This window comes from Uloborus diversus, chromosome 8 (genome assembly GCF_026930045.1).
Source record: "Uloborus diversus isolate 005 chromosome 8, Udiv.v.3.1, whole genome shotgun sequence".
NCBI classification, from domain to species: Eukaryota; Metazoa; Arthropoda; class Arachnida; order Araneae; family Uloboridae; genus Uloborus; species Uloborus diversus.
The window spans coordinates 154,951,464-154,972,522 of NC_072738.1; the positions used below are offsets into that span (position 1 = coordinate 154,951,464).

Sequence of the window (21,059 nt, forward strand, 5' to 3'; positions counted from 1 at the left end):
TTGGGAGGTCCTAGAGGACTGTAATAAATTGTGACACGCTTCATTTGACTTCATTGCATTGTCGCTGCAAAACTAATTATGACCAGTCTCCTGATGTATTTAAAAAGTCACTTTGTGAAGTCACTGCGAATTGACATTCGTAACTTTCGACTTGACAGTGACGTTTCGCTACCGTCACGTGACAAGGGCCTTTATGTGACCATCACAGACCCTTTTACATAAGAATCATATTTTAGTTGCTGTGCTGTCAGGGCTTTTTTGACTTAGTGACAGATTTGTGGAACGTACGTTGGGAATAAATAATACATGACGATAAGAAGGAAATATTCAAAATCTTTGTGTGTGGTAATACATTTTTAAAAATATTTAGAATATCGTACTTATTTTGTGTGATTATTCAATATTCCATTGGTGGACACATGTTGACCCACTCTTATTTTCATTTCTTCATTTCTCAAAAAACATCAATTTTTCAGAGCAAAAGTGTCCTCATGATTGGATAGTCTTTTTTTTTTTAATATCGTGGAAATCTTGAGGATTAAAAAAATTAAAAAAAACTTTTTAAAAATAATTTTATGGTTTAAAAAAATATCTTCAATTGTTCAACAAGCCTGGAGTTTTAGCCATATATGAACAAGACTAAAAGAAAACCACCAGGACCATCATCATATTTCAAATAATAACTTTTTAATATAAAACATATACGTGTATACTAATTATGTTAAGGGTTTTTAACCAATTTTGGATGAGTTTAATTTGTACAGTAATATATCAATAAGAAAATATTTTTTCTTAAAATTTCAGCTTCGTTTCATGTTCTGATCACAATCTGGATTAACAAGAAAAAACTTAGAAGACTAAAGGACAAGTAACAATTTATTTTGTAAAGATTATTCTAATTACATAATATTTTCAAGCTTGATACAGGGGATGATAATATATTAAAAATGATTTTCATCCTTAGTTCTTAAATAAATTCAAATATTTTGTGTCTTTATATTCGTCGCAGTTCTAAAACACTAAATTCTTGATCAACAATTTATTTGCGAAAATAAATAAATTATTTTTAAGTAATTAATTAGCGATAAATTGATGAACGAGCTATGGAAAAGCAATAATTTAAAATGTTTTCCCCTTTTTTCTAAAACTTAGAACATCCTTCACTAATGCTCATATTATTTGGAAGATATAGGAACTGTTCACACGTGCCCCAGATATTATGTTCAGAAGTGTCCAGTAACCCATCGTAGGACAAAACTGCCAAAAATAAGGAATTTTTAAATCAATGAAATAAAAAAAATTAACATTACCAAAAATTTACCTGAATGTTCTTAAAATCGCTTGCAATAATTAAGTTTAATAAAGTATTTATCAATTAAGAATGTGTTTTCACTTGAAGAAGACGGCAATGAAATTATAAATACCACAGCTTCTAAAACAAAGAAATTGTCGTCACAGAAACACAAAATCGCCCATTGCTCTGAAACTTTAGTCAAGAGGTAGGTAAGTGCCGTTACTGCTATCTGTAAGGAATGGGGTTGTTTCCTTCAGTCAAAAGCCTACTACTTTTAGTCACTGAAGTTGATAGAATGAGCAAAAAAAAAAAAACCATGGACCCAGAAAACGCTTTTATTTTCCCAACAGTTATTTTTTTATTATTTTTTTTTTTAAATGTCCGATTCTTCAAGCAAGGCGTGGTCTTTATGACGTCACAAATGATGCAGTTTGGCGCGTAGTTCACTGGCGCACAGAATGTTTAGGCTTGCTGTCTACCGCGTTTCCACATTATGCAAATCAGGAAGCGAATTAAATATTGCGTCTACGCTTGCTATCAACCATTTGGTTGCCAATACATGTGAGCAAAGAAGCAAATTAAATATTGCTCTCTGCTATTAAGGCAACAGTGAATGGTAGTTCGTCATTTGTGATGTCATGCGCACAAGCGTAAAAAGTAAAGTTGAGACTGCGCATCGATTTAAATAGTATTTTAAATATATTAAACTTTGTCAAATTATTTAAAAACTGGTCAAATCTTATGTTTTTAAGCATGCTCTTTCAGTAAAAAATACTTTTAAATTTTCGGAAACGACCCCATTGTTCAAGATTTTTCGCTTCAAATGAGCATAGTAAAACTCGCAATGTTCACATGTGCCGCCCTTTCCGCCACGTCTATGTCATGAAATCCTTTTTACAACAAACTAAATAAAATGAAAAATTATCATATAAACTTTGTTCTACAATGTGACTAAAGTAAAAAACCAACGTAAACAAAGCACAAATTTTAAAGAAAATACAGCATATAGCTATTTCAATTCTACAATGGAACCTCTTCATCAGTGCAAATAGCGGTGTCGATGTGGTTGCTGTCAGTTCTCTCGCGACTTTCGTGTTGGAGGGGTTTTTTGCACTGATGAAGAGGCTCCATTGTAGCCTCGAAATATCTATATGCTGTACTTTCTTCAAAATTTGTGCTTTATTTACGTTGGTTTTTAACTTTAATCTCTACATAGTATAAAATGAAGTGTCCAAAAAGCGTCTGTTTGTTTGAACTCTTAAAACTCGAGAACTACCCGGCCGATTTTGCTGAAATTTTCACAATTTGTTCCTTTAAGTCCTGAAAAGGTTTGCAGACAATTTCGAAAACAATTCGATGAATAGTTCTTTTTTTATTCCAATTTAGGGAAAATTTTCACATAAATTCCCGAATATGGGGGTGAAAAATTACTCGCAATTAGTAATATTATATATCGTTGGAAAGAGAAGAATTTTCCGCGTTCTACGCAATTTGTTCCAACGCTCTAACTTAATTGCGGCGGGAGTTATTTACGTTTTTAGCTCGAATTTGTTTAGGCTTAGCTGAAATTTAGGCACCACTTTCTTCATTAAATTTATCAATAAAAATTGAAGGAATTGTCCTACAGTTTTCTTTTTGACACCATTGAAAAGAGCTACCTTTTTTACTCCAGATCTAACTCGACCTATTGTTGGAAGTTGAACCCTCTATTATAACTCTTTCTCTCCATTAGAAAAAAAGTTACAAGCGAATTAAATGAAGTTCAAAAATCTTTTCTCTATTCAAGTTTTTAACCATTTTATTTTGCGTTTCCACGGTAACGCTTTTTGAATCTATCATTTCCATCTTTCTCATTTTCAATTCTGAAACTTATTTTACTTTGTGTTTCCATGGTTACGCTTTTTAAATTCATCTTTCTCATTTAAATTTCTTAAAAGTATTTTAATATCTGTCGTCATTGTTTGGAGGGGAAATTTTGCATGATGATTTTTTTTTCTTTTATTTATGCCTGATTGTTGAATATACGTCGCTTGACACAATTTTTGTTTTCAAAATAGACCGGGCAAAGCCGGGCAACGCAGCTAGTCGTAAATAAAATGTAGGGCAATAGCATTTTGTAATGTGCTTGGTGAAAACGAACTTACGGCGGTGGCGACGGCAGCGGCACCTGGTGGATTTTCCAGGTGGCAACGGACCTGGAGTTGTGGTCGGCGGCGACGCACCTCCACAGGCACTGAATGAGTGTGGCCGCAGGGACTCTCCTCCTGATCATGTGTTTCTGGCGCTGCTGCTGCTGCACTTTTAGCGCAAATCCAGAGCCTAGAATGCCCTGAAAAATTGGAACGCATCAGATACATTTCCCATCTTTTTTCATTTAATACGCCATCCATTTGTACATACACTGTAAAAACGATTCAGAAACGTTCCTAGAAAGTAATAGGCAGCTGATGTGCCCAATTTCAACCAGTAACATATCTTGCAAAAACCAGGAACGTTTTCCGATAAAAGTCAGTAACCTTTCTGAAATATTAAGAAACCTCCCCTGTTAAAGTCAGTAGTGAACCTTCTTGAAAGATTAAATTATTTGATTAGAACTTCTTTGATTTACTAAGGAAGCATTAGAGCAACCATGGCCACCTACACGCATATTCCTTGCCTCGCAAGACTGCAGCTATCCAGTGACATATTTGCCCCCATTGGGGACATAGTCAATCTGGACGGGCCGTAATCAAGTTAAAGTCTATACACTTAATAAACACACTCAGTCAATCTTTAAACTGGTAGCAAAAAATATCTTTCTCACCAGTGAGAACTCTGCATCCGTGCACCTTTTAGCTATTCAGGAAACTTTTTTGCGAAAATACTTGATTTTACGCGGAAATAGGTTAAAACCTCTGGAATCCCGAAAGGTTCCACGGAAATAACTAGTAACGTTTCGGAATTTTTTTACAGTGTACAATCGAACCTCCATATATCGAACTTCCACATATCGAAATTTTCTATACATCGAAATCCCAGAAAATTTCTACGTTCATTACATAGAAAAATTGTTTCTATATATCGAAAAAATCTCTATATATCGAATTCTTTTTTCGAGACATTCGTAGATTTTTTTTCCTCTCTGGATTGTTTGTCTCATGAATAATAAAGGTTAGGGGAGAAAATTATGTTCATTAAAGGTTGCTACGAAACTCACAAGCAATCTTGGGTTGAGGAGTGTGTAGATAGGTCGTTGTTTCGTTCTAGAATTCTTTAAATTCCCTCAAATTTATTTCAAATCTCTTAGTTGTAACCAGTAACATTGTAAAATCAGTTTCAAGTCATCCCCTTTTCTCTGTTTATTATCGTTCCTAGTCGTTTCAGCTGCAGTAAAGATCATTCAAGTTAAGTAGATTAATTTTTTTACTTTTCTCTCGATTTGTCAAAACGAAAATCCCCTAATGTTGCAGATCAAGTTGAATTTCCGAAGAGTGAAGATGTATGAAGGCGCAAAAATGTGATTTCTGTTATTTTTTAATTATTAACTTTCGTTTAATCCGATGCTCGTATAAATCTGAAATTAAATTTCAGACACGAAAATTAGCTTTAATTTTAATGTTTTAGGAGACTTTTAGGACAAAATAAGATCGTTTCTCCATATCGAAATTTCTATATATCGAATTTTTTTCCGGCAATTTGCTACTGCGATATATGGAGGTCCGACTGTATTCAACAATGTTAAATTTAACAAACTGTGGGAAGACGTATGTGAAAATTTACAAACAACTCACTTGGCGTACACTGTAAAAAAATTCCGAAACGTTACTGGGTATTTCCGTGTTACATTTCGGGAATTTTATGGTTTTTATCCACTTCCTGGAAAAATCAAGTATCATCGTCAAAAAGTTTCCTGAATTTCTTCAAGTTGCACGAATGCAGACTTTTCACTGTTGTGAAAAATATTTTTAGCTCCCAGTTTAAATATTAACTAGGCGTATTTATGAAGTGAGTCGTCTTCAGTTCAAATGCAGCCCGTCCATGCTAAATAATCTCCCACAAGGGAGTAAATAAGTATGGACTACGTAGCTCTGCAAGAATTGCAGGTGAGTAAAATTGCCGTTACTTATCTGCAATTCTGACTTAGCTTTGGCCGTGTTTGCATTAATGCTCTTGGAACTTCCTTGATAAATCGGGAAGGTGCCAAGTTATTATATTATACTTTCCTAAGCTTACTCTAATTTTCCAAAGACGTGACTGGCTATTAACGGGACGACTTCTGCATTTTTCAGAAAGATTTCAGCATAATTTCAGGAAGGTTACTGAATTTTAGCGGAAAACGTTCCTGGACTTTGCAAGATATGTTACTGGCAGAAGTTGGGCACATCAGCTGCCCATTATTTTCCAGGAACGTTTCTGAATCGTTTTCACAGTGTAGGCTTGCCAGACGTCCCGGTTTGACCGGAGCAGAGCCGGTCTTCAGACGAAATTCCGGTGTCCCGGCCGGTTTACTTTATATCCCAGTCAACGATAAAATTGATTACATATGACCAAAAAAGTCCAAAATTAAAAGGGAAGGATTATCAAGAAAAAATACTTCGTCATTTGTAACATTGACTTGAAATTATGTTACAAATCAGACTGAATATCAGAAGCTAATCTGAAATATCAGATTAGCTTGTGAAGATTTTTACAACATGATTTTTTTAAAAAAAAAGACTATCTAAAAAAAGTCCCTGCCAGTTAAAAGTAATTGTAAATACGGTTCAAGTTTTTATTCCTCATTCAAAGTGTTTCTTCTTCCTAAAACAATTTATAAATATCAACATACAAGAAGTAAAATTTTTAGTTTCATTTTCTTGTGTCATTTCTTATTCGATTCATAATTAGTAACCATTTAATCATAGCATTGAGAATGAACTGTCCTGTAAAATACTCTAAAGCCACCCAGGGGTGTGAATACTCACGACACTTAGGGGGGGGGGTTATCCTGGTTGAACATTTCAGAAATCTGGCAAGCCTACACATGGATAACAATGCAATTTTGATACATGCAGAAGAAAAACGTTTTGTTCAAAAGAAAAAAAAAATGTATACATAATAATTTCCATTTATAATGTTTCCCCCGAGGAAGGAGAGGGAACCATGGCACATTGGGTAACAAGGCACATTGGGTAACAAAAATTCACAAATGGAATGAAGTAAAAAGGAGTTCAGCTGTAATTCAGTAAACTGCTTGAAAACTGAAAAATTTGCTAGAAATTTTGCAAACACACTAGCATTTCACTGAATATCGTTTTGGAAAAGTTAGATTCAACATTTTTTTTCATTGCTTATACTTTCAAAATATCAAATCGTAAATCACAATTTAAAGCCTCTTTATGTTAAAATATTCAAGAAATACCAAATTCAGTATATTTGTTACCGTTAAAGTAAGAGGCGTATTTTTAAAGTAAGTTCCGTTTTGATATAAAAAAAGAACGAGTACAGATAGAGCAAAGAAATTTATTGCACAAAAATCTACCATCCTTACGCTATTTTTTGACATTGCTCCCGTGATTTTCCAAACATTTGTCATAGCGTGGTACAGGTTTTTGTATACCTATTCATAGAAAATTGCCGCCTGTGTAGTCAGCCATGGGATAACATGTTCTCTGAGCTCATTATTGCTGTTGTGCCACAGACCACCTTGGAAAGACTTTAGATGCCGAAACAAATGAAAGATGCTGCGAGCGAGGTGAGGGCAGACCAGAGGATGTTCAAAAACGCCCAGCCAAAGCTCTGTAAGAGTCCTCATGGTTGACTAAACGGGCGGTAACTTTGTACGAATAGGTATGCAAAAACCTGTACCACGCTATGACAAATGCTTGGAAAATCACGGGAACAATGTTGAAAAATAGCGTAAGGGTGGTAGATTTTTGTGCACTAAATTACTTAGCTCTATCTGTACTCGTTCCTTTTTTATATAAAAACGGAGCTTACTTTAAAAACACGCCTCGTATATAATGCAGTTATTTTATAGAATACCTAGTTATTCCATGAAATAACTGATCATTTCCGTTAAAATCTGTAATATGTTATTAATTTGACACTTTAACTAGTTATTCTATGAAATAACTAGGTATTCTATAAATTAACTAATAAGAGACAGTTGAAGTGTAAAATAAACAATTTATATAAAATGAAATAACTAGGTATTCTATAAATAAGTTCATGATAGACAATTAAAATGAAAAAGAAGCAATTTTTCTAATTCATGCAGCGTATAAATAGTATTTATGGAAACGTACCATAAAATCATTTGTTACAACAAGGATTACTAAAATGACACTTGGAATTACAAAGAACATTATTTCTAAAGCAAAAACACTTTTTGTTGACACGCTGGATTAAATACGAACATTTTTGGAAGTGGTTTGGGGTGGAAGGTAAATGTATTTGTCGTGCAAGATATATGATATAGATTATTTTACACTTTAACGGGTAGCAGATCGGTATTCTATGAAATAACCAGAAGTTAAACCATGAAATACAAGAGAGTTTTACATTTTAACGGACACGATCAGTTATTCCATGAAATAACTGAGTATTCTATAAAATAACGGATTTCATACTTTAACGGTGACATATACACTAATTTGCTTCATTATTAAATTTAAACAAAAAATCATTCATTTGGTGCTTACAGTTGATTTTTTTGGCAATTTCTGGTCTACTTTGCGTTTATTTGAATCATTCGAATGTTTTATTGCCAGTATTGCTATATTTCCATTGCTTTCTTTCTTTTCTTTTAAAACTAATCCGGTAGCAATTAATGCATTGAGGCGCTTTTTCATATTTACTACGTTCGATTGAAACATATAACAAACCGGCTCATGAGTAACTAGATCAAGAGATTTCTCCGTTCACTAGTAAATATTTAATATTTTTGAGTAATGCATTTGTTTTCTTTTCCCAATATATTATGAACTAGGGGGTTATCGCCCCCTGCTCGCTAACGCTCGCCAACCCCCGGAACTGCTTACGCAGTTCCTTCGGATCGCTTCGCGATCCGAGCTCGCTACGCTCGCTCACCGGTCACCAAATATTGGTCTAGTTTTATCTTTATCTTAAAAAGTAGTTTTTCTTTTCTTAATATGAATATCATAACACTTATTATTTTCATACATTTAAAGGGGGAAAATTACTTTGACATGCAACTCATGCAGTGGATTATTATAAAGCAAAAGTTTGCAATTCCATTATCTTTTGAGAGAAGTATGCAAAGGGATATTTTTGTACTAAATTTACAAACATAATATAATCTTTCTTTCCTACATTTTCTGAATACAAAAGAAATTACAGTGAAAAAAAACCCTACAATGTTAACACACTTAAAACCATTTCATGGCCATTAAGTATACTATGTTCAGTGTCAAAATATGTGTATATATATGTTTCAAAATGTCTAACAGTTGCAAAGAGCAAGCAACTTTTGACATTCTCTGAAAGCAGCGATTTAGTCAAAAAATGTTAGAATGAGTGTTTTAAGAGTCAAGAAACCAAATCCAGTGGCACGACAGCTTATGAGGGCCAAGGCCTACTGTACCCATCTCACTCCTTCTGACCAAGGGCTCTGGGGTGCTAGGCAGATGTTTTCGTTTAAGAGGTCAGCCTAATGCGGAACCCCGTGGGTTTAGTTCCCAAGCATACTTGGTACTTATTTTATCGACCCACTGAAGGAATGAACAGCTGAATCAATCATGCCCAACCCGGAGATCGAACCCGAACCTGCAGTGTGGAAGGGCTACCTCTGGGCTTCAGAACACTTGAATATAATTTACGAAGAAGAGAGCAGTGGGCTATGGAGTCTTTAAATGAAAGATCTAAACGCAGATTGGTCAGAAATGCTGCCGATACGCTAAGGTGCACAAATTTACACCGTCTTCAAATCGAGAGAATTTTGCAAGTGTTTCCGAATACATTTACGGACTAATCATGCACTTTACTGGAAAAAAAGGGTTGACCTAAGACTGATAATTGTAAAACTGGAGAAAAATATTATTGTACCAAAAAAAAAATTATTGATTATTATATAACACTAATATTTGTCATACCTCGGATATCATTTATTTCATTCGATAGCAATATGCCTTTTAAATTCAAACGTAAACAATTTCCTGTTAGATTAGCCTTCCTAATAACTATAAATAAAACAGAGGGTCAAAATGATTTTGTGAAAACATATTAGCAGTAAAATCAGGTTTCCCGATTCAATTTGTTGCTTTACTTTGCCACTGTGGCTCAGTTCTTAACATCAATGCCATTGCAAAAGTATGTGAAATGTTTCGCTCTTCCGGTCTTCACGATTCAATTTGTTGTTTTACTTTGTCATTGTTGTTCAGTTCTTAATTTCAATGCATTGCAAAACTCAGCGACATGTTTTGCAATGAGAATTGTCCAATAAATTCATTTAGTCTATGTGGAATAACATAGTACAGTGAAGCACAGTTTATACGTTTCTCTTCTATTCGTTTTTATTAATTATACGTTTTTTAAATTGTCCCTGGAGGGTCTAATATATATTTTCTTTACCAATTATACATTTTTTCATATGTACGCTTTTTTCATAGTCCATTCAAAAACGTATAAGTGGTGCTTCACTGTATATAAAAAATTTGTTTGGAAAAAAAAATTCAGTATTTACAGGTTGCAGTTAGTTAAGCGTGACCACGAAAAGAAGGCGGATGACCTTTAAGGGAAACATCATTTGTAATAGGTAGAATCTTCCAGAAAGCACCAAAGAGTAAGAGGCATCGTCTCGCTAATCCTATCTATTCCAAAATAATAACAAACAACCTATTACAAACGATGTTTTTGCATTAAAGTCATCAACCTTCTTTTCATGGTAAGCTATAGCAGGGCTGTGGAGTCGGACTGGTTTTATGGTAAAGGAGTCGGAGTCAAAGGTTTAAAATTTCTAGAGACGGAGTCAGTAGGATTTTCTATCAAAATTCGCAGCTCTCCCAATATTTGAGGAGTCACAGCCGGAGTCAGACTAATTTTGGGTAAAGGAGTCGTAGTCTCTAAAAATCCTGTAGTCGGAGTAAGACATTTTCCTCCGACTCTGCAGCCCTCGTAAGATTTTCAATTATATTTAAGAAATTCTATGATCTCAATGATTCGATTATATATTAGGGACAAATCTCAAAAGCAGATGCGAAGACGTTCTTCAAAATATTAATCTATTGAAATCAAAGGGATTTTGAAAGGGTGAAATAAGGGAAGTAGCGCGATCTGTGTAAAGTCAAAGGAAAAACGCAATTCTAAGAGAAAATAATGCGTCGACAATTATTGGAGAAAACAAAACAACGCTTTTTAGAAAGTGAATGACAGAAAGTATTACATACATGTGTTACTCAGAATAAACATTAATTTTCAAATTTAGATCATGGAATTTCTTAAAAGAGACGCAAGAGGTAAGTTAGCTCCATGTGTTGAAACTAAGAAAAAATGCAATAAGAAGAAGCAAAAAAAAAAAAAGACACATATATTGTACGTTGCACCAGAGGAAAAATTTCCGCATACACAAAAGCTAACCGTTATTCTAAAAGTGTGAAAACAAGCCACATAACATAATTGAGTTTTCCAGCCAAAACTGCCATTTTTATTTATCGTTCCATGGAACAAAACAAAAACAGCGCCCTCTATAAATTAAAGTAGAAGTAATTAAAATAAAAATAGAACCAAACATATATTTATATATATATATATATATATATATATATATATATATATATATATATATATATATATATATATATATATATAATTTATTGGGGGGAGATAACAACTTTTAAAACAGTTCTGACGATTTACATTCACATATGCATCACTCAGAAATATTAATTTTAACATTTAAACAGAAATATTTGAAACACCTGTAATTTTCCAGGAACATTTCAGAATTTTTATTAGGTGAGAAAGGGGTAAAGTAGAGAATAGTGTAAATTTTTTGTCGAATCACTAATTTGTTAGCATTGAGGTGATGTTAAACGTATGCAATCATTCATTGGTTCCAATTACAAGGGATAACAGTTCTACATAACGAATTCCACATACACATACTTATATTTCAATCAAATCCAACACATATACAGTAGACCCTCGTTTTACGCGGGTGTATTTAACGCGGTTTCGATTATACGCGGTTTAAGATTCGACACCTTTATCTTATTTTACGCGGATGCGGTAATGCAAACAGTTAAAAATTTCCCCTCTTTCAAAATTCAAACTCCTAAAGATTGCAGATTACGCGTAATCAACTGCATTTTGGAGGCTAATAATCGAGCTTGAGCAACTGGAAATATTTTATGCTATTGGTTCCAGAGCTCTTTCCAGGAAGTAAAGGCATTAAACTCAAACAGTTCAGAACTCTCTGGAAGAAGATATTTTAAGAGTGACAAAGGAGACTAAAACTAACGAGGATACCGACGTTGGTGACGCACAACCAAAAACGTTCACAATGAAAAATTTGAGCCATTCCTAGACAATAGAACTGATCTTTCTGATTTGTTAGTGATGGAAGATTCTATCACGGAAATGACGCAAGTGATCATGGATGTGTTAATGCTCTGCAAAGAATTACAGAGAAAAATTCTTAATGACTGACAAAAGACTATCATAGCCAGCTCCTCTTTATAAAAAGAACACGAAATTAATTTATGTTTTCTTTATGCATGTTGTGCATAAAAGTCGATATAAGTACACATTAAACATATTATACAATTAGTCATCACTAGAAGGGTTATCGACGGAACCAAACTCCTATTTTAACACTACTATTAGGTCTCAGTTTACGCGGTTTCGATTAACGCGGCACTTCCTTGGGACGTAACCCCCGCATAAAACAAGGGTCTACTGTATACAAATTCACCTTTCCGCCATATGGTTATTTCTAGATTATTGGTATTCCTAGTTGCTTAATTTTAACGCATCTTTAAACCAAATATTTAACAGAAAATTATGAAAAATAAGCTAAGCGTATTCCTTTTGTTTTCCTCTGATCATTTTGGCAATATTTTCCCGACTAGACCTATCATCCGAGGCTCCATGAACCAACATGTATCTAGAAAGTAAACACTATTATAACTTCCAGTAGGGGTGCGACATCGATGTCGATGTTTTCGAAACATCGATGTTTTTGTCAAAGTAAAACATCGATGTTAAAAACATCGATGTTTTACTTTCGTTGTTTTTGGACCATCGATGTTTTGGTTTCGATGTTGATGTTTTTGCATTTTAATGAAAATTATTATAAAATTGTTCCAATCTTCTCGCTAGGTAATTAAATTTACTTATGGAATTGCCAAAAAATAAATAAATAAATCATATTTTTTTACATCAATTTTATAAGATCATTTTTTCTGTGCAGAGGATGATTTTTGGGAAGACTACAAGATAGTAGAAGACTACTAGAGAGTGAGGAAGAGGTCAAAGCTATTGGGAGAACCTGACACTGGTAGTCTGAGAACTGCATTTCAAGGTTCCAGTTCTTAAACTAAAAGAAAATCCCATACGTTATCACGGCGAAATTTATAACTTAAAAAATTCAGAGCTGGTAAAGTTGCCTTTAAAGTATTTGATAGTGATGGTAACTTCTGTTCCATGGAAAAGAGATGTTTCTCTGACAGGTGGGATAGTCTGCGAAAAGAGAAATGCGCTTCTGGATAACAAAGTAAACCAACTTCGTTTTCTCCGAACTGTCAACACCAATATTCGGGGTTACTTATCGATTTCCTCCACCAAGACGTCTCTCTATTACTTACAATTTGTGTTTAATTATTAACTAACAATACAAAACATATTTCTTGCTCTAAAAAATAATTGTTTACAATTAATTTTGTATTTTTAAAACAATTAGCACAACTCTTTCTCATAATTCAACTGACGGTAAGTGCTATGATACATTTTTTCTTAGATTCTTTTTTGATTTAAATTTACTTTTAGTTTCATTCTGTTTGAAAATATTTCCTTATTACTATAACTGGTTTGTAATTATCGGTGCTCGTCTTGTTATCAATTTTTGTCCTACTATAATACGAAGATGTTGTGAAATTATTCTTATTAAATTATGTTCATGATTTGAGGTTCAGTATTTTTAATATATTCGTCGGGTACATATTTTTTTGTATTGCTTAAATTAGTGTAGTATACTCAAAAATGAATGTTATACATTGATAAAAAGATCGATGTTTTAAAGCACCGATGTATGGAAACATCGATGTTTTTTGATCGATGTATCAATACTGTTGGACCGTTCCCCATAGTGCAGTTAGGTACAAAGCGTTGTGTTGTGAATTGGTGAACCTTTGGACTGTTGAATATAGTAGAAATAATAGTTGGATTCATTATAGCACATTGAATATTTATTAAATAAAACAGTACATGTACAATTCTAAACTAAGGTTAGATATTTAGTCAAGAGTTAAACATTTATATTCAAAACATTAAAGATTTCAAAAATTAAGTACATCATGATTCTGCTCTCCAAAGGAATTAAACTTTAATCTACTGGTTTAAATTAAGTAGTGGGAAGTGGGAGCTAGTATAGTACGTACCAAGATTTCGGTCCTTTCTCTATTAAGTAATCCAAGCGCGTTTCTATCATGACTCCGGACAAAACGTCTCGGAGAAACACCAGAGCTCGGAAAAGCTCTTCTGCCCTCAAAACTCGATCCTCTCTCTTCTCAAAACTATCTCTTCTCCTCCTCTCAAAATCCTAACTCCCCGCTTTATACCGGGGGATGCAGTTCCTTGAGCGGGACACATTCTCGGAGGATCATAGTTCAACATCTGGAGATCCAGCTTCCAGGAAAACCCTATGCTTTATGGGATACGGAGTGTCGCAAAGTGTCAGAATGGAATTTTGTTATTCCCAAGTCTTCTATTTTATAGGCTTGAAAATGTCAGAACTTCAGAAGTTATATCCTGCAACTGTGACTCGGGGACGGGAAAATGTTTGAAATGTCCGAAAGAAGCTAACCCCTTTTGACCCAATGCGGGTGTCGCAGAGAGAGGGAAATGCCCTTCTGAATTCCAAGTGTTGTTTACTCAAAAGAAGCGATGGGAAAACTTTCCTGCCAAAATGTGTTTACTTCTAACTCTCTATTTTATGAGATGCAACTGTTAGCAGAATGGGGGAGGATGTCCCATTCTAGGCATGTGGGGCAGAAGGTCAACTCATCTTAACCTAAAAGACGTTCAAAAATGCGAGGGAGGCTATTTGTAGCGGAATGAAGGTTCAGGGGATGGATATCCCTTTTCAGGCATGTGGGGCAGAAGGTCAAAATCGGCCCCACAATCCCATCGATGTTTTAATTTCTAATATCGATGTTTTGCCATCGATGTCTCACCTCTAACTCCCAGTATTAAAGATAATAATTGCAGCTATCAGTAAAAAAAAAAGCGGCTTTTGAAATCAAGGTAATGGAATTTTCGTACTTTAAAAAGTCTTCTCCACAACTGAGTGGAAAGGATTGGATTGTGGTTTAAGACTGGATTTAGATTAGACGGAGATGGAGTGTTTAAACCTCAGAATGTGCTTCGGAAAGGCGTTGGGAAATCTCATTGTAGCGCCATCCAGTGAGAGAAAATATAACTATTTACAAACGTATGATGAAAACGATATTTTGCTTGGCTTGTTCGTTTCATTTTTCCAAAAGGAATTTCAATTTTCTAAAATTCTCAAGTACTTCTCTTCCTCGGCGTGTGGTATGATACACAGCACATTATAATTGTTAAGATTTTTACGATCCAAAATCTCATGTAATTACACAATTTCATTATTTCTTTTCTATTTCAAGGTCTACTTTCTTTAGAAAAAATTATGCTAAATTCAGTAAATGAACACATTTTTTCTTTTGCAATAAAGATATCCTTTATTTGTTGATAGAAATTGATGTTTTCAAGCGTTATCTCCTTGATTTTGCGTTTATTTGTATTATTAGTCGTTTGACTGTAGCCGATTTTGCTTCACCCAGTAGCCAGGCCCGACGAGAGGCCGCTTCAAACAAGTCAGAAACCAGGTTTCCGGGTTTTAGGTGGGCCCGGCGACACTGATGCGAAAAAAAAAGAAAGAAAGAAAGAGAAAAAAAGGAAGAGAGAAAAGGGGCAAAAACTCCGAATAAGTGGAAACGTACAGATGTAGTAAAATTTACTTTTCTGATTTTGTGTTGTAGCACTTATAATTGAGTCTTTTTTTTTACTTAGCAGTTTTGTTTAAATTTTTTTCCCTTCCGTTTTCTTCTTCTGTTTTTTTGTGGGGGGGGGGGGGGGGGGGACTAAACTGACAAGGGTCCCGCTTTGGCTTTCTGCGGCCCTGCGAGTAGCCAGTTGTCTTTTCTCCCTTTGAAACTACTCCAGTGGCAGTTGTTAAAGGGTGGATTTTGTGTACTCAGAACATTCGAATGATAACAAATTGCGAAATAACCCATATATAGTTAAACTACTTGATTTTTTGGGTTAGATACAAACATTAATACTCCTATCACAATTGCTTTCAAGAGTTGTTTTCTTTTCCCAATGTATTATTCTTGTTTTATTTTATTCTTTTTATTGAGCAATTACGATTGCTTATTGCTTTCATTTGACTGTTTTGAGGTCCTTTTATTTTATTTTCCCGCCAGCACCCTCTGCGTCATCACCGTCAACCGGCCGCCTCACGATGCTGCACCTCTAGCGAAAACCGTCTTCAGGTTGCGTCAATATCCTACACTTACACGCATACATACTCGTACGTACACACAAACACAAGCACATACACACACATACATACGCCTACACACACATACACAAACACATACACACACATACATACGCCTACACACACATACACAAACACATACACACACCACATAACTACCCACACACTCATACCTGCACACAGACCTAAACACACATGCCTACACACACATACACGTCCCCCCCACACACATAAACACACACGCCTACATACACACACACACGATTGCAAAAAACATAATTTGAATTCAAGAGGTCAAAATTCAAATTATTATTATTATTTTTTTGTATTCTTGATTTAATTTCAACATTTTGCACTACTTTATATTTTGAACCTTCAATCAATTCTTTTGTTCAATTATCGAGGTTAGTGTTGCAGAGAAATGCTTATATGTTATAGGTAGGCTTTCCAGACGTCCCAGTTTTAAGACAAATTCCCGATGCCCGGCAGGTACACTTCACGCCCCGGTAAAAGATAAATTTGTTTATAAAAACCAAAAATTAAAAAATAATAAACTCTGAAGGGCTATTTAGGATGATTACCTTGTCATTTGTAACATTAACATGTAAAACTAATATCGGATTAGCTTGTGATAGCTTGTGAAGATTTTTGCAATAAGATTGAATCCAAAAAAAGACTTTCTAAAAAAAGTCCTTGCCAATTAAAAAGTGCATGTTAATATTGTTAAAATGTTTATTCCTCAATCAAAAGTTTCATTTTAATTAAGTAACTTATAAATAAAAACATGTAATAAATAAAATATTTAAATTTATCTGCTTGTGTTACTTATTATTACTCCTGGTTTGGGTTCATAATTAGTAATCATTTATACATAGCATAAAGAATGAAAAACTCTTTAAAGCACTATAAAAGCCACGCATCGATTCAATATGAAGCAAATAACATCACGTTTCGTCGGACTTAGCCCCGTTTGACTTTTATCTATTCCCAGCAATTAAAAAGTATTTGCAGGGACGCTGCTTTCTTTCGTCAGATGAAGTTAAAGCTTCATCGCAGGAGGCCTTACAGGAGCTTGCGAGAAACGGCTTCCAGGAATGCTTCCAAAACTTATACGAACGTTGGCAGAAAGCATAGTCGCTCAAGGTGACTATTTTGAAGATGGATATGCTTCGGTGATGGGAACTATTCACGGTAAGGTTTTATGCAACTTGTCCCCGAACTTTTGAATCATACCACGTACCCGATGCGTATTCAAGTAATGCCAACTGAAGTAAAACAAAATGAAATTGGGCCTACGATAGAAACAGTAATTAAAAATTGTTTTACTGCTATGGTTTTACAAACAAAAATGGTAACGAAGCCAAAATGAACGACGAAAAGTATCTTTTTGAAATCTTTGTTGATGAGCAAGCACTGGGTGGAAATGAAATATTTCTTGAATTTTGAGAAAAATATAACTACGCATGATTCCTTGTTCTGCAACTGTGCAAGCCATTCGTAGAGATTCTGCTTGTGCAGATTCTGATAAAGACAATGAGTAAGAATCTGTACCACCTCCAGCTAATCAGCAAGTATCAGGTTTCGCATATATTTTACTGCAGCACCTGACAAATTCCAAAAGCATGAATAGGCCGAATTGTGCTCACAAATTTGATGACTTTTTGAGATGAGATTTTAAAAAAAAAAATGCAAGCGGTCAAAATAACGTCCTTTTCCCAAGTATCTTAATAAAATTTATTATTTGCAAAGAAAAAAAAATGCAGTACTAGTAGAGTTAATTTTTTTAAAAACTATTATTGTTGCAGTCTATTTGTTACACATTATTTCTGAAAAATAAAATAAAAAGTACTCTTGTGGAGGCAGAAAAAGTAACTCCCGATAACTCGAACTACAAATTATTAGAAGGTTTTAGCTGGTCAATAGGGACTTCGAGTTATCGAGAGTTTCGTGCAAATAAAATGTAACGACTAGGCATATTCAAAAATCAATAAAATCAATGGGTCAAAAATCAGGCATTCAAAAATCAATGGGAAAGAAGACTTTTGCTGTCATAAGCTGGTTTTTCATTATCAAAATGTTTAGATACATTTGATAATGAAATAGAAGGCTATTTTTGACTACTTCGATATTTTTCTGAGACACGTTAACTCAAAAATGGTTCAGCGTTCTTAATCCTTTCTACGAGGGCAAATCAAAAAAGTCTTTGCGCCTTTTTTTTTTTTTTAGCCAAAATATGACTGTGAATACAAAGCAAACATATACGTACATTACCAACAGTTACAGTTCCTTGAACCGTACCAAACCGTTTCTGCTTTTTTGCTCGGAAGAGCGTTGCTGTTATCAGTCATTTAAGATGACGGTTGTTCTTCAGACGTCCACAACTTATGAGCATCGAAGTGTTGTTCGTTTTGTATGGAGCGACGGACAAATGCCCATAGCAATTCACTGGGAACTTACAGTTCACACCTTGCCCTAGTGATTTTCACGTTTTCGCTCTACTGAAGAAGTTTCTGGCAGGACAGAGATTCACATGTGACGAAAAAGCAAAAAATGCGGTCTTACGGAGGTTCACAGGCAGTTGGAGGAATTTACCACAGGGGATCTGCAATTTAGTGCTGCGATGGGACAAATGTCTGAACTGTGTGGTGACTATGTGGAGAAATAATGAAAGGTACGTAGTACACTAGGTATATTTGTAAATACTTGTATGTACCTGATTTTGGCGAATAAAATATAGGCGCAAAGACTTTTTGATTTGCCCTCGTATGTTGAGGTATTTGTTATAGTTATTGGTTGCTATCGTTTTTTGGTAACAGTTTAAATATCAAATTTAACAAACTTCAAATTTTAATGTGAGACGCGATAAAGGGACCAGAATCCCATGATCTGCACTCGATTCAAAGAATACTTGCCCAAAAGAGTCTTGGAATCTAACTGCATTGTTCATTTTCAGATCAGACTTAACATTTGAAAATATTACAATGTCTCGCTCAGATTTAATTTTATGTCTAAGAATTGATAGAAAGTGACTAGCGATGTCTTTTTAAAAAATACCCAGTCTTGTGACTAAATGAAATACTATCAGGGTAACATTTAAAGCTATTACAAATTACGGGAAAATGCGTTCCACAGTTTTGAGTAAAACAATAATGAACAAAACAAAAAGAAAAATGGGAGCAAGATTAAAATAACGGTGGCCATAAATATATTGTGCTTTTTTCTTATACCCCCCCCCCCCCTAACTATTTTCTTCGTTTTAAAGTCATTGTGATCTCAACACGAATTTACATATTACTTCATGAGTTTTCAGCGAGTGGTATAAATTAATAACTACTGAGTTATGGAAATTATTTGGTTAAATATACGGTGGTGGTAAAAAAAATTGCATCACCCGCGCCGCAAAGGAGAGGAATATAATCCCGACTGCATTCAACACACAGTTAAGCATCCCGTATCCCAGATTTGGGGATGTATTTCTGATTAAGGAGTTGGTGGGCTTCACTTTGTGCAAGGAACAGTAAACGCTCAGGTGTATATTGGCATTTTGGAGGCGAAACTGCTTCCTACTATCCGGGATCACTTTACTTCAGTTCCAAACGTCATTTTCCAGGATGATTCTGCTCCGTGCCATAGTGAAAAACTGGTAAGTAACAATTTAAAAACCTTTCTCCTGCCATTAGACTTAAATTGGCATGTGGTTAACCTTTTCTCGGATGACTTTTCATCCCAAAAGCTCACACTTCTTTGCATTGAAAAAGGTGTTCCTTGTAACACCGAAACACGTGTCTGCAATCATTTGCAAGTTTTGTGCTTAATAACGTTGGATTACTGACTTTTTAATTTTTCAGCACAAAGGTATTTATTTCTTTATTATGTGGTTAAGTATTTTTTCTTCTCTAAACCCACATGTAGGTTCGGAAAAGGAAAAATGAGCATGGGGTCAGCCGTTTGCCTTGGCCCGGAAACAGCCCCGATCTACGTAAACAATTATTGGATTCCTGCTGTTAAATGTTTATTTCATAAGTTTGAAGAATTTCACATACATTCATCGTTAATCGGTCGACCAAAACTTCTCACATCATTCCATTGTTGTGAAAATGCGAGGGTGACGCAATTTTTTTTTACCAGCACTGTATAAACAATATTTTCACATTAGGAATGAATGAAGAAAGAAAAAAAGCAACAACTTTCTTTTTTGAAAACCCCTAACAGAATTTTTTTTTCTCTGAGTGCGCCACTTCCGCCGTTGGAAAGTTTTCTTCAACCAATCATACAGCTCAATCGGCAGGTCAGGCGCATGACAGAGGCTTCGAATTGGCTGGTAATAACACGTCCATAAGTAAGAGCAATGGTGTACTTACTGCGGGAAGTGCAAAGAAGGAGATCCCTAGGAGTGCGCAGAAGGCTGCTATCAGTTTTCCAGGCCACGTGATCGGGACGGTGTCACCGTAGCCCACAGTGCAAAGAGTAATCTGAAAGAAAATGGATAAATCATAAACCGTGCCTCTGGGGGAAGAAGCTTCCTTTCATGCGCTGGAGGTCGTGGGTTCGATTGGTCATTGTTGCTTTCATTAAAATTTGTAGCGTGAAAAAATCATTGAGAAGAAAGATCGGTTGACATTTTTTTCTCTTGAACATGAACAAATAAAATTCTGGCTTTTGTTTTGAGGCTTTTCCTATAATTGGGTGATTTAAAAGTTTTCCTTTTTGGTTGTTTTTCCGCAATCTGTCGGGAAATTTTTCTGGTGTTTTTTTTGCTTAAGCCAGATTGTTGAACACGCGTCACTTGACGTAACTTTTATTTTGCGATTTAGACCGTGTAAAGCCGGGAGACGCAGCTTTTGAATAAAATAAAAAAAGTCACACGGTATTCTTGAAAGAAATCATTGTGAGGCATAACCGAGAGCTGCATAAGACCACTCATTACTTTCATCTGAACTCACTCGAGAGGTTCATTCTATTGCTGATCTTTCGATCATCATCAAATCAAGCGAGTGTATAAATGTACTGTCGATTAAAGATCACTGGGCATATTCAGCGGATTGC

The 21,059-nt window shown here is 34.9% G+C and overlaps 1 protein-coding gene across 1 annotated transcript in view; it reads right to left on the minus strand.

Annotated features, from left to right (window-relative positions):
- Positions 1 to 21,059, minus strand: part of LOC129228694 (potassium voltage-gated channel subfamily KQT member 4-like) — a 346,119-nt gene that overhangs the window by 37,339 nt on the left and 287,721 nt on the right. Inside the window, exons 4-5 of the mRNA XM_054863378.1 lie at positions 20,375 to 20,485; positions 3,439 to 3,623 (exon numbers count right to left, since the gene is read on the minus strand). Of these exons, the coding sequence (XP_054719353.1) occupies positions 3,439 to 3,623; positions 20,375 to 20,485 (296 nt within the window). The remainder of the gene's footprint in view (positions 1 to 3,438; positions 3,624 to 20,374; positions 20,486 to 21,059) is intronic.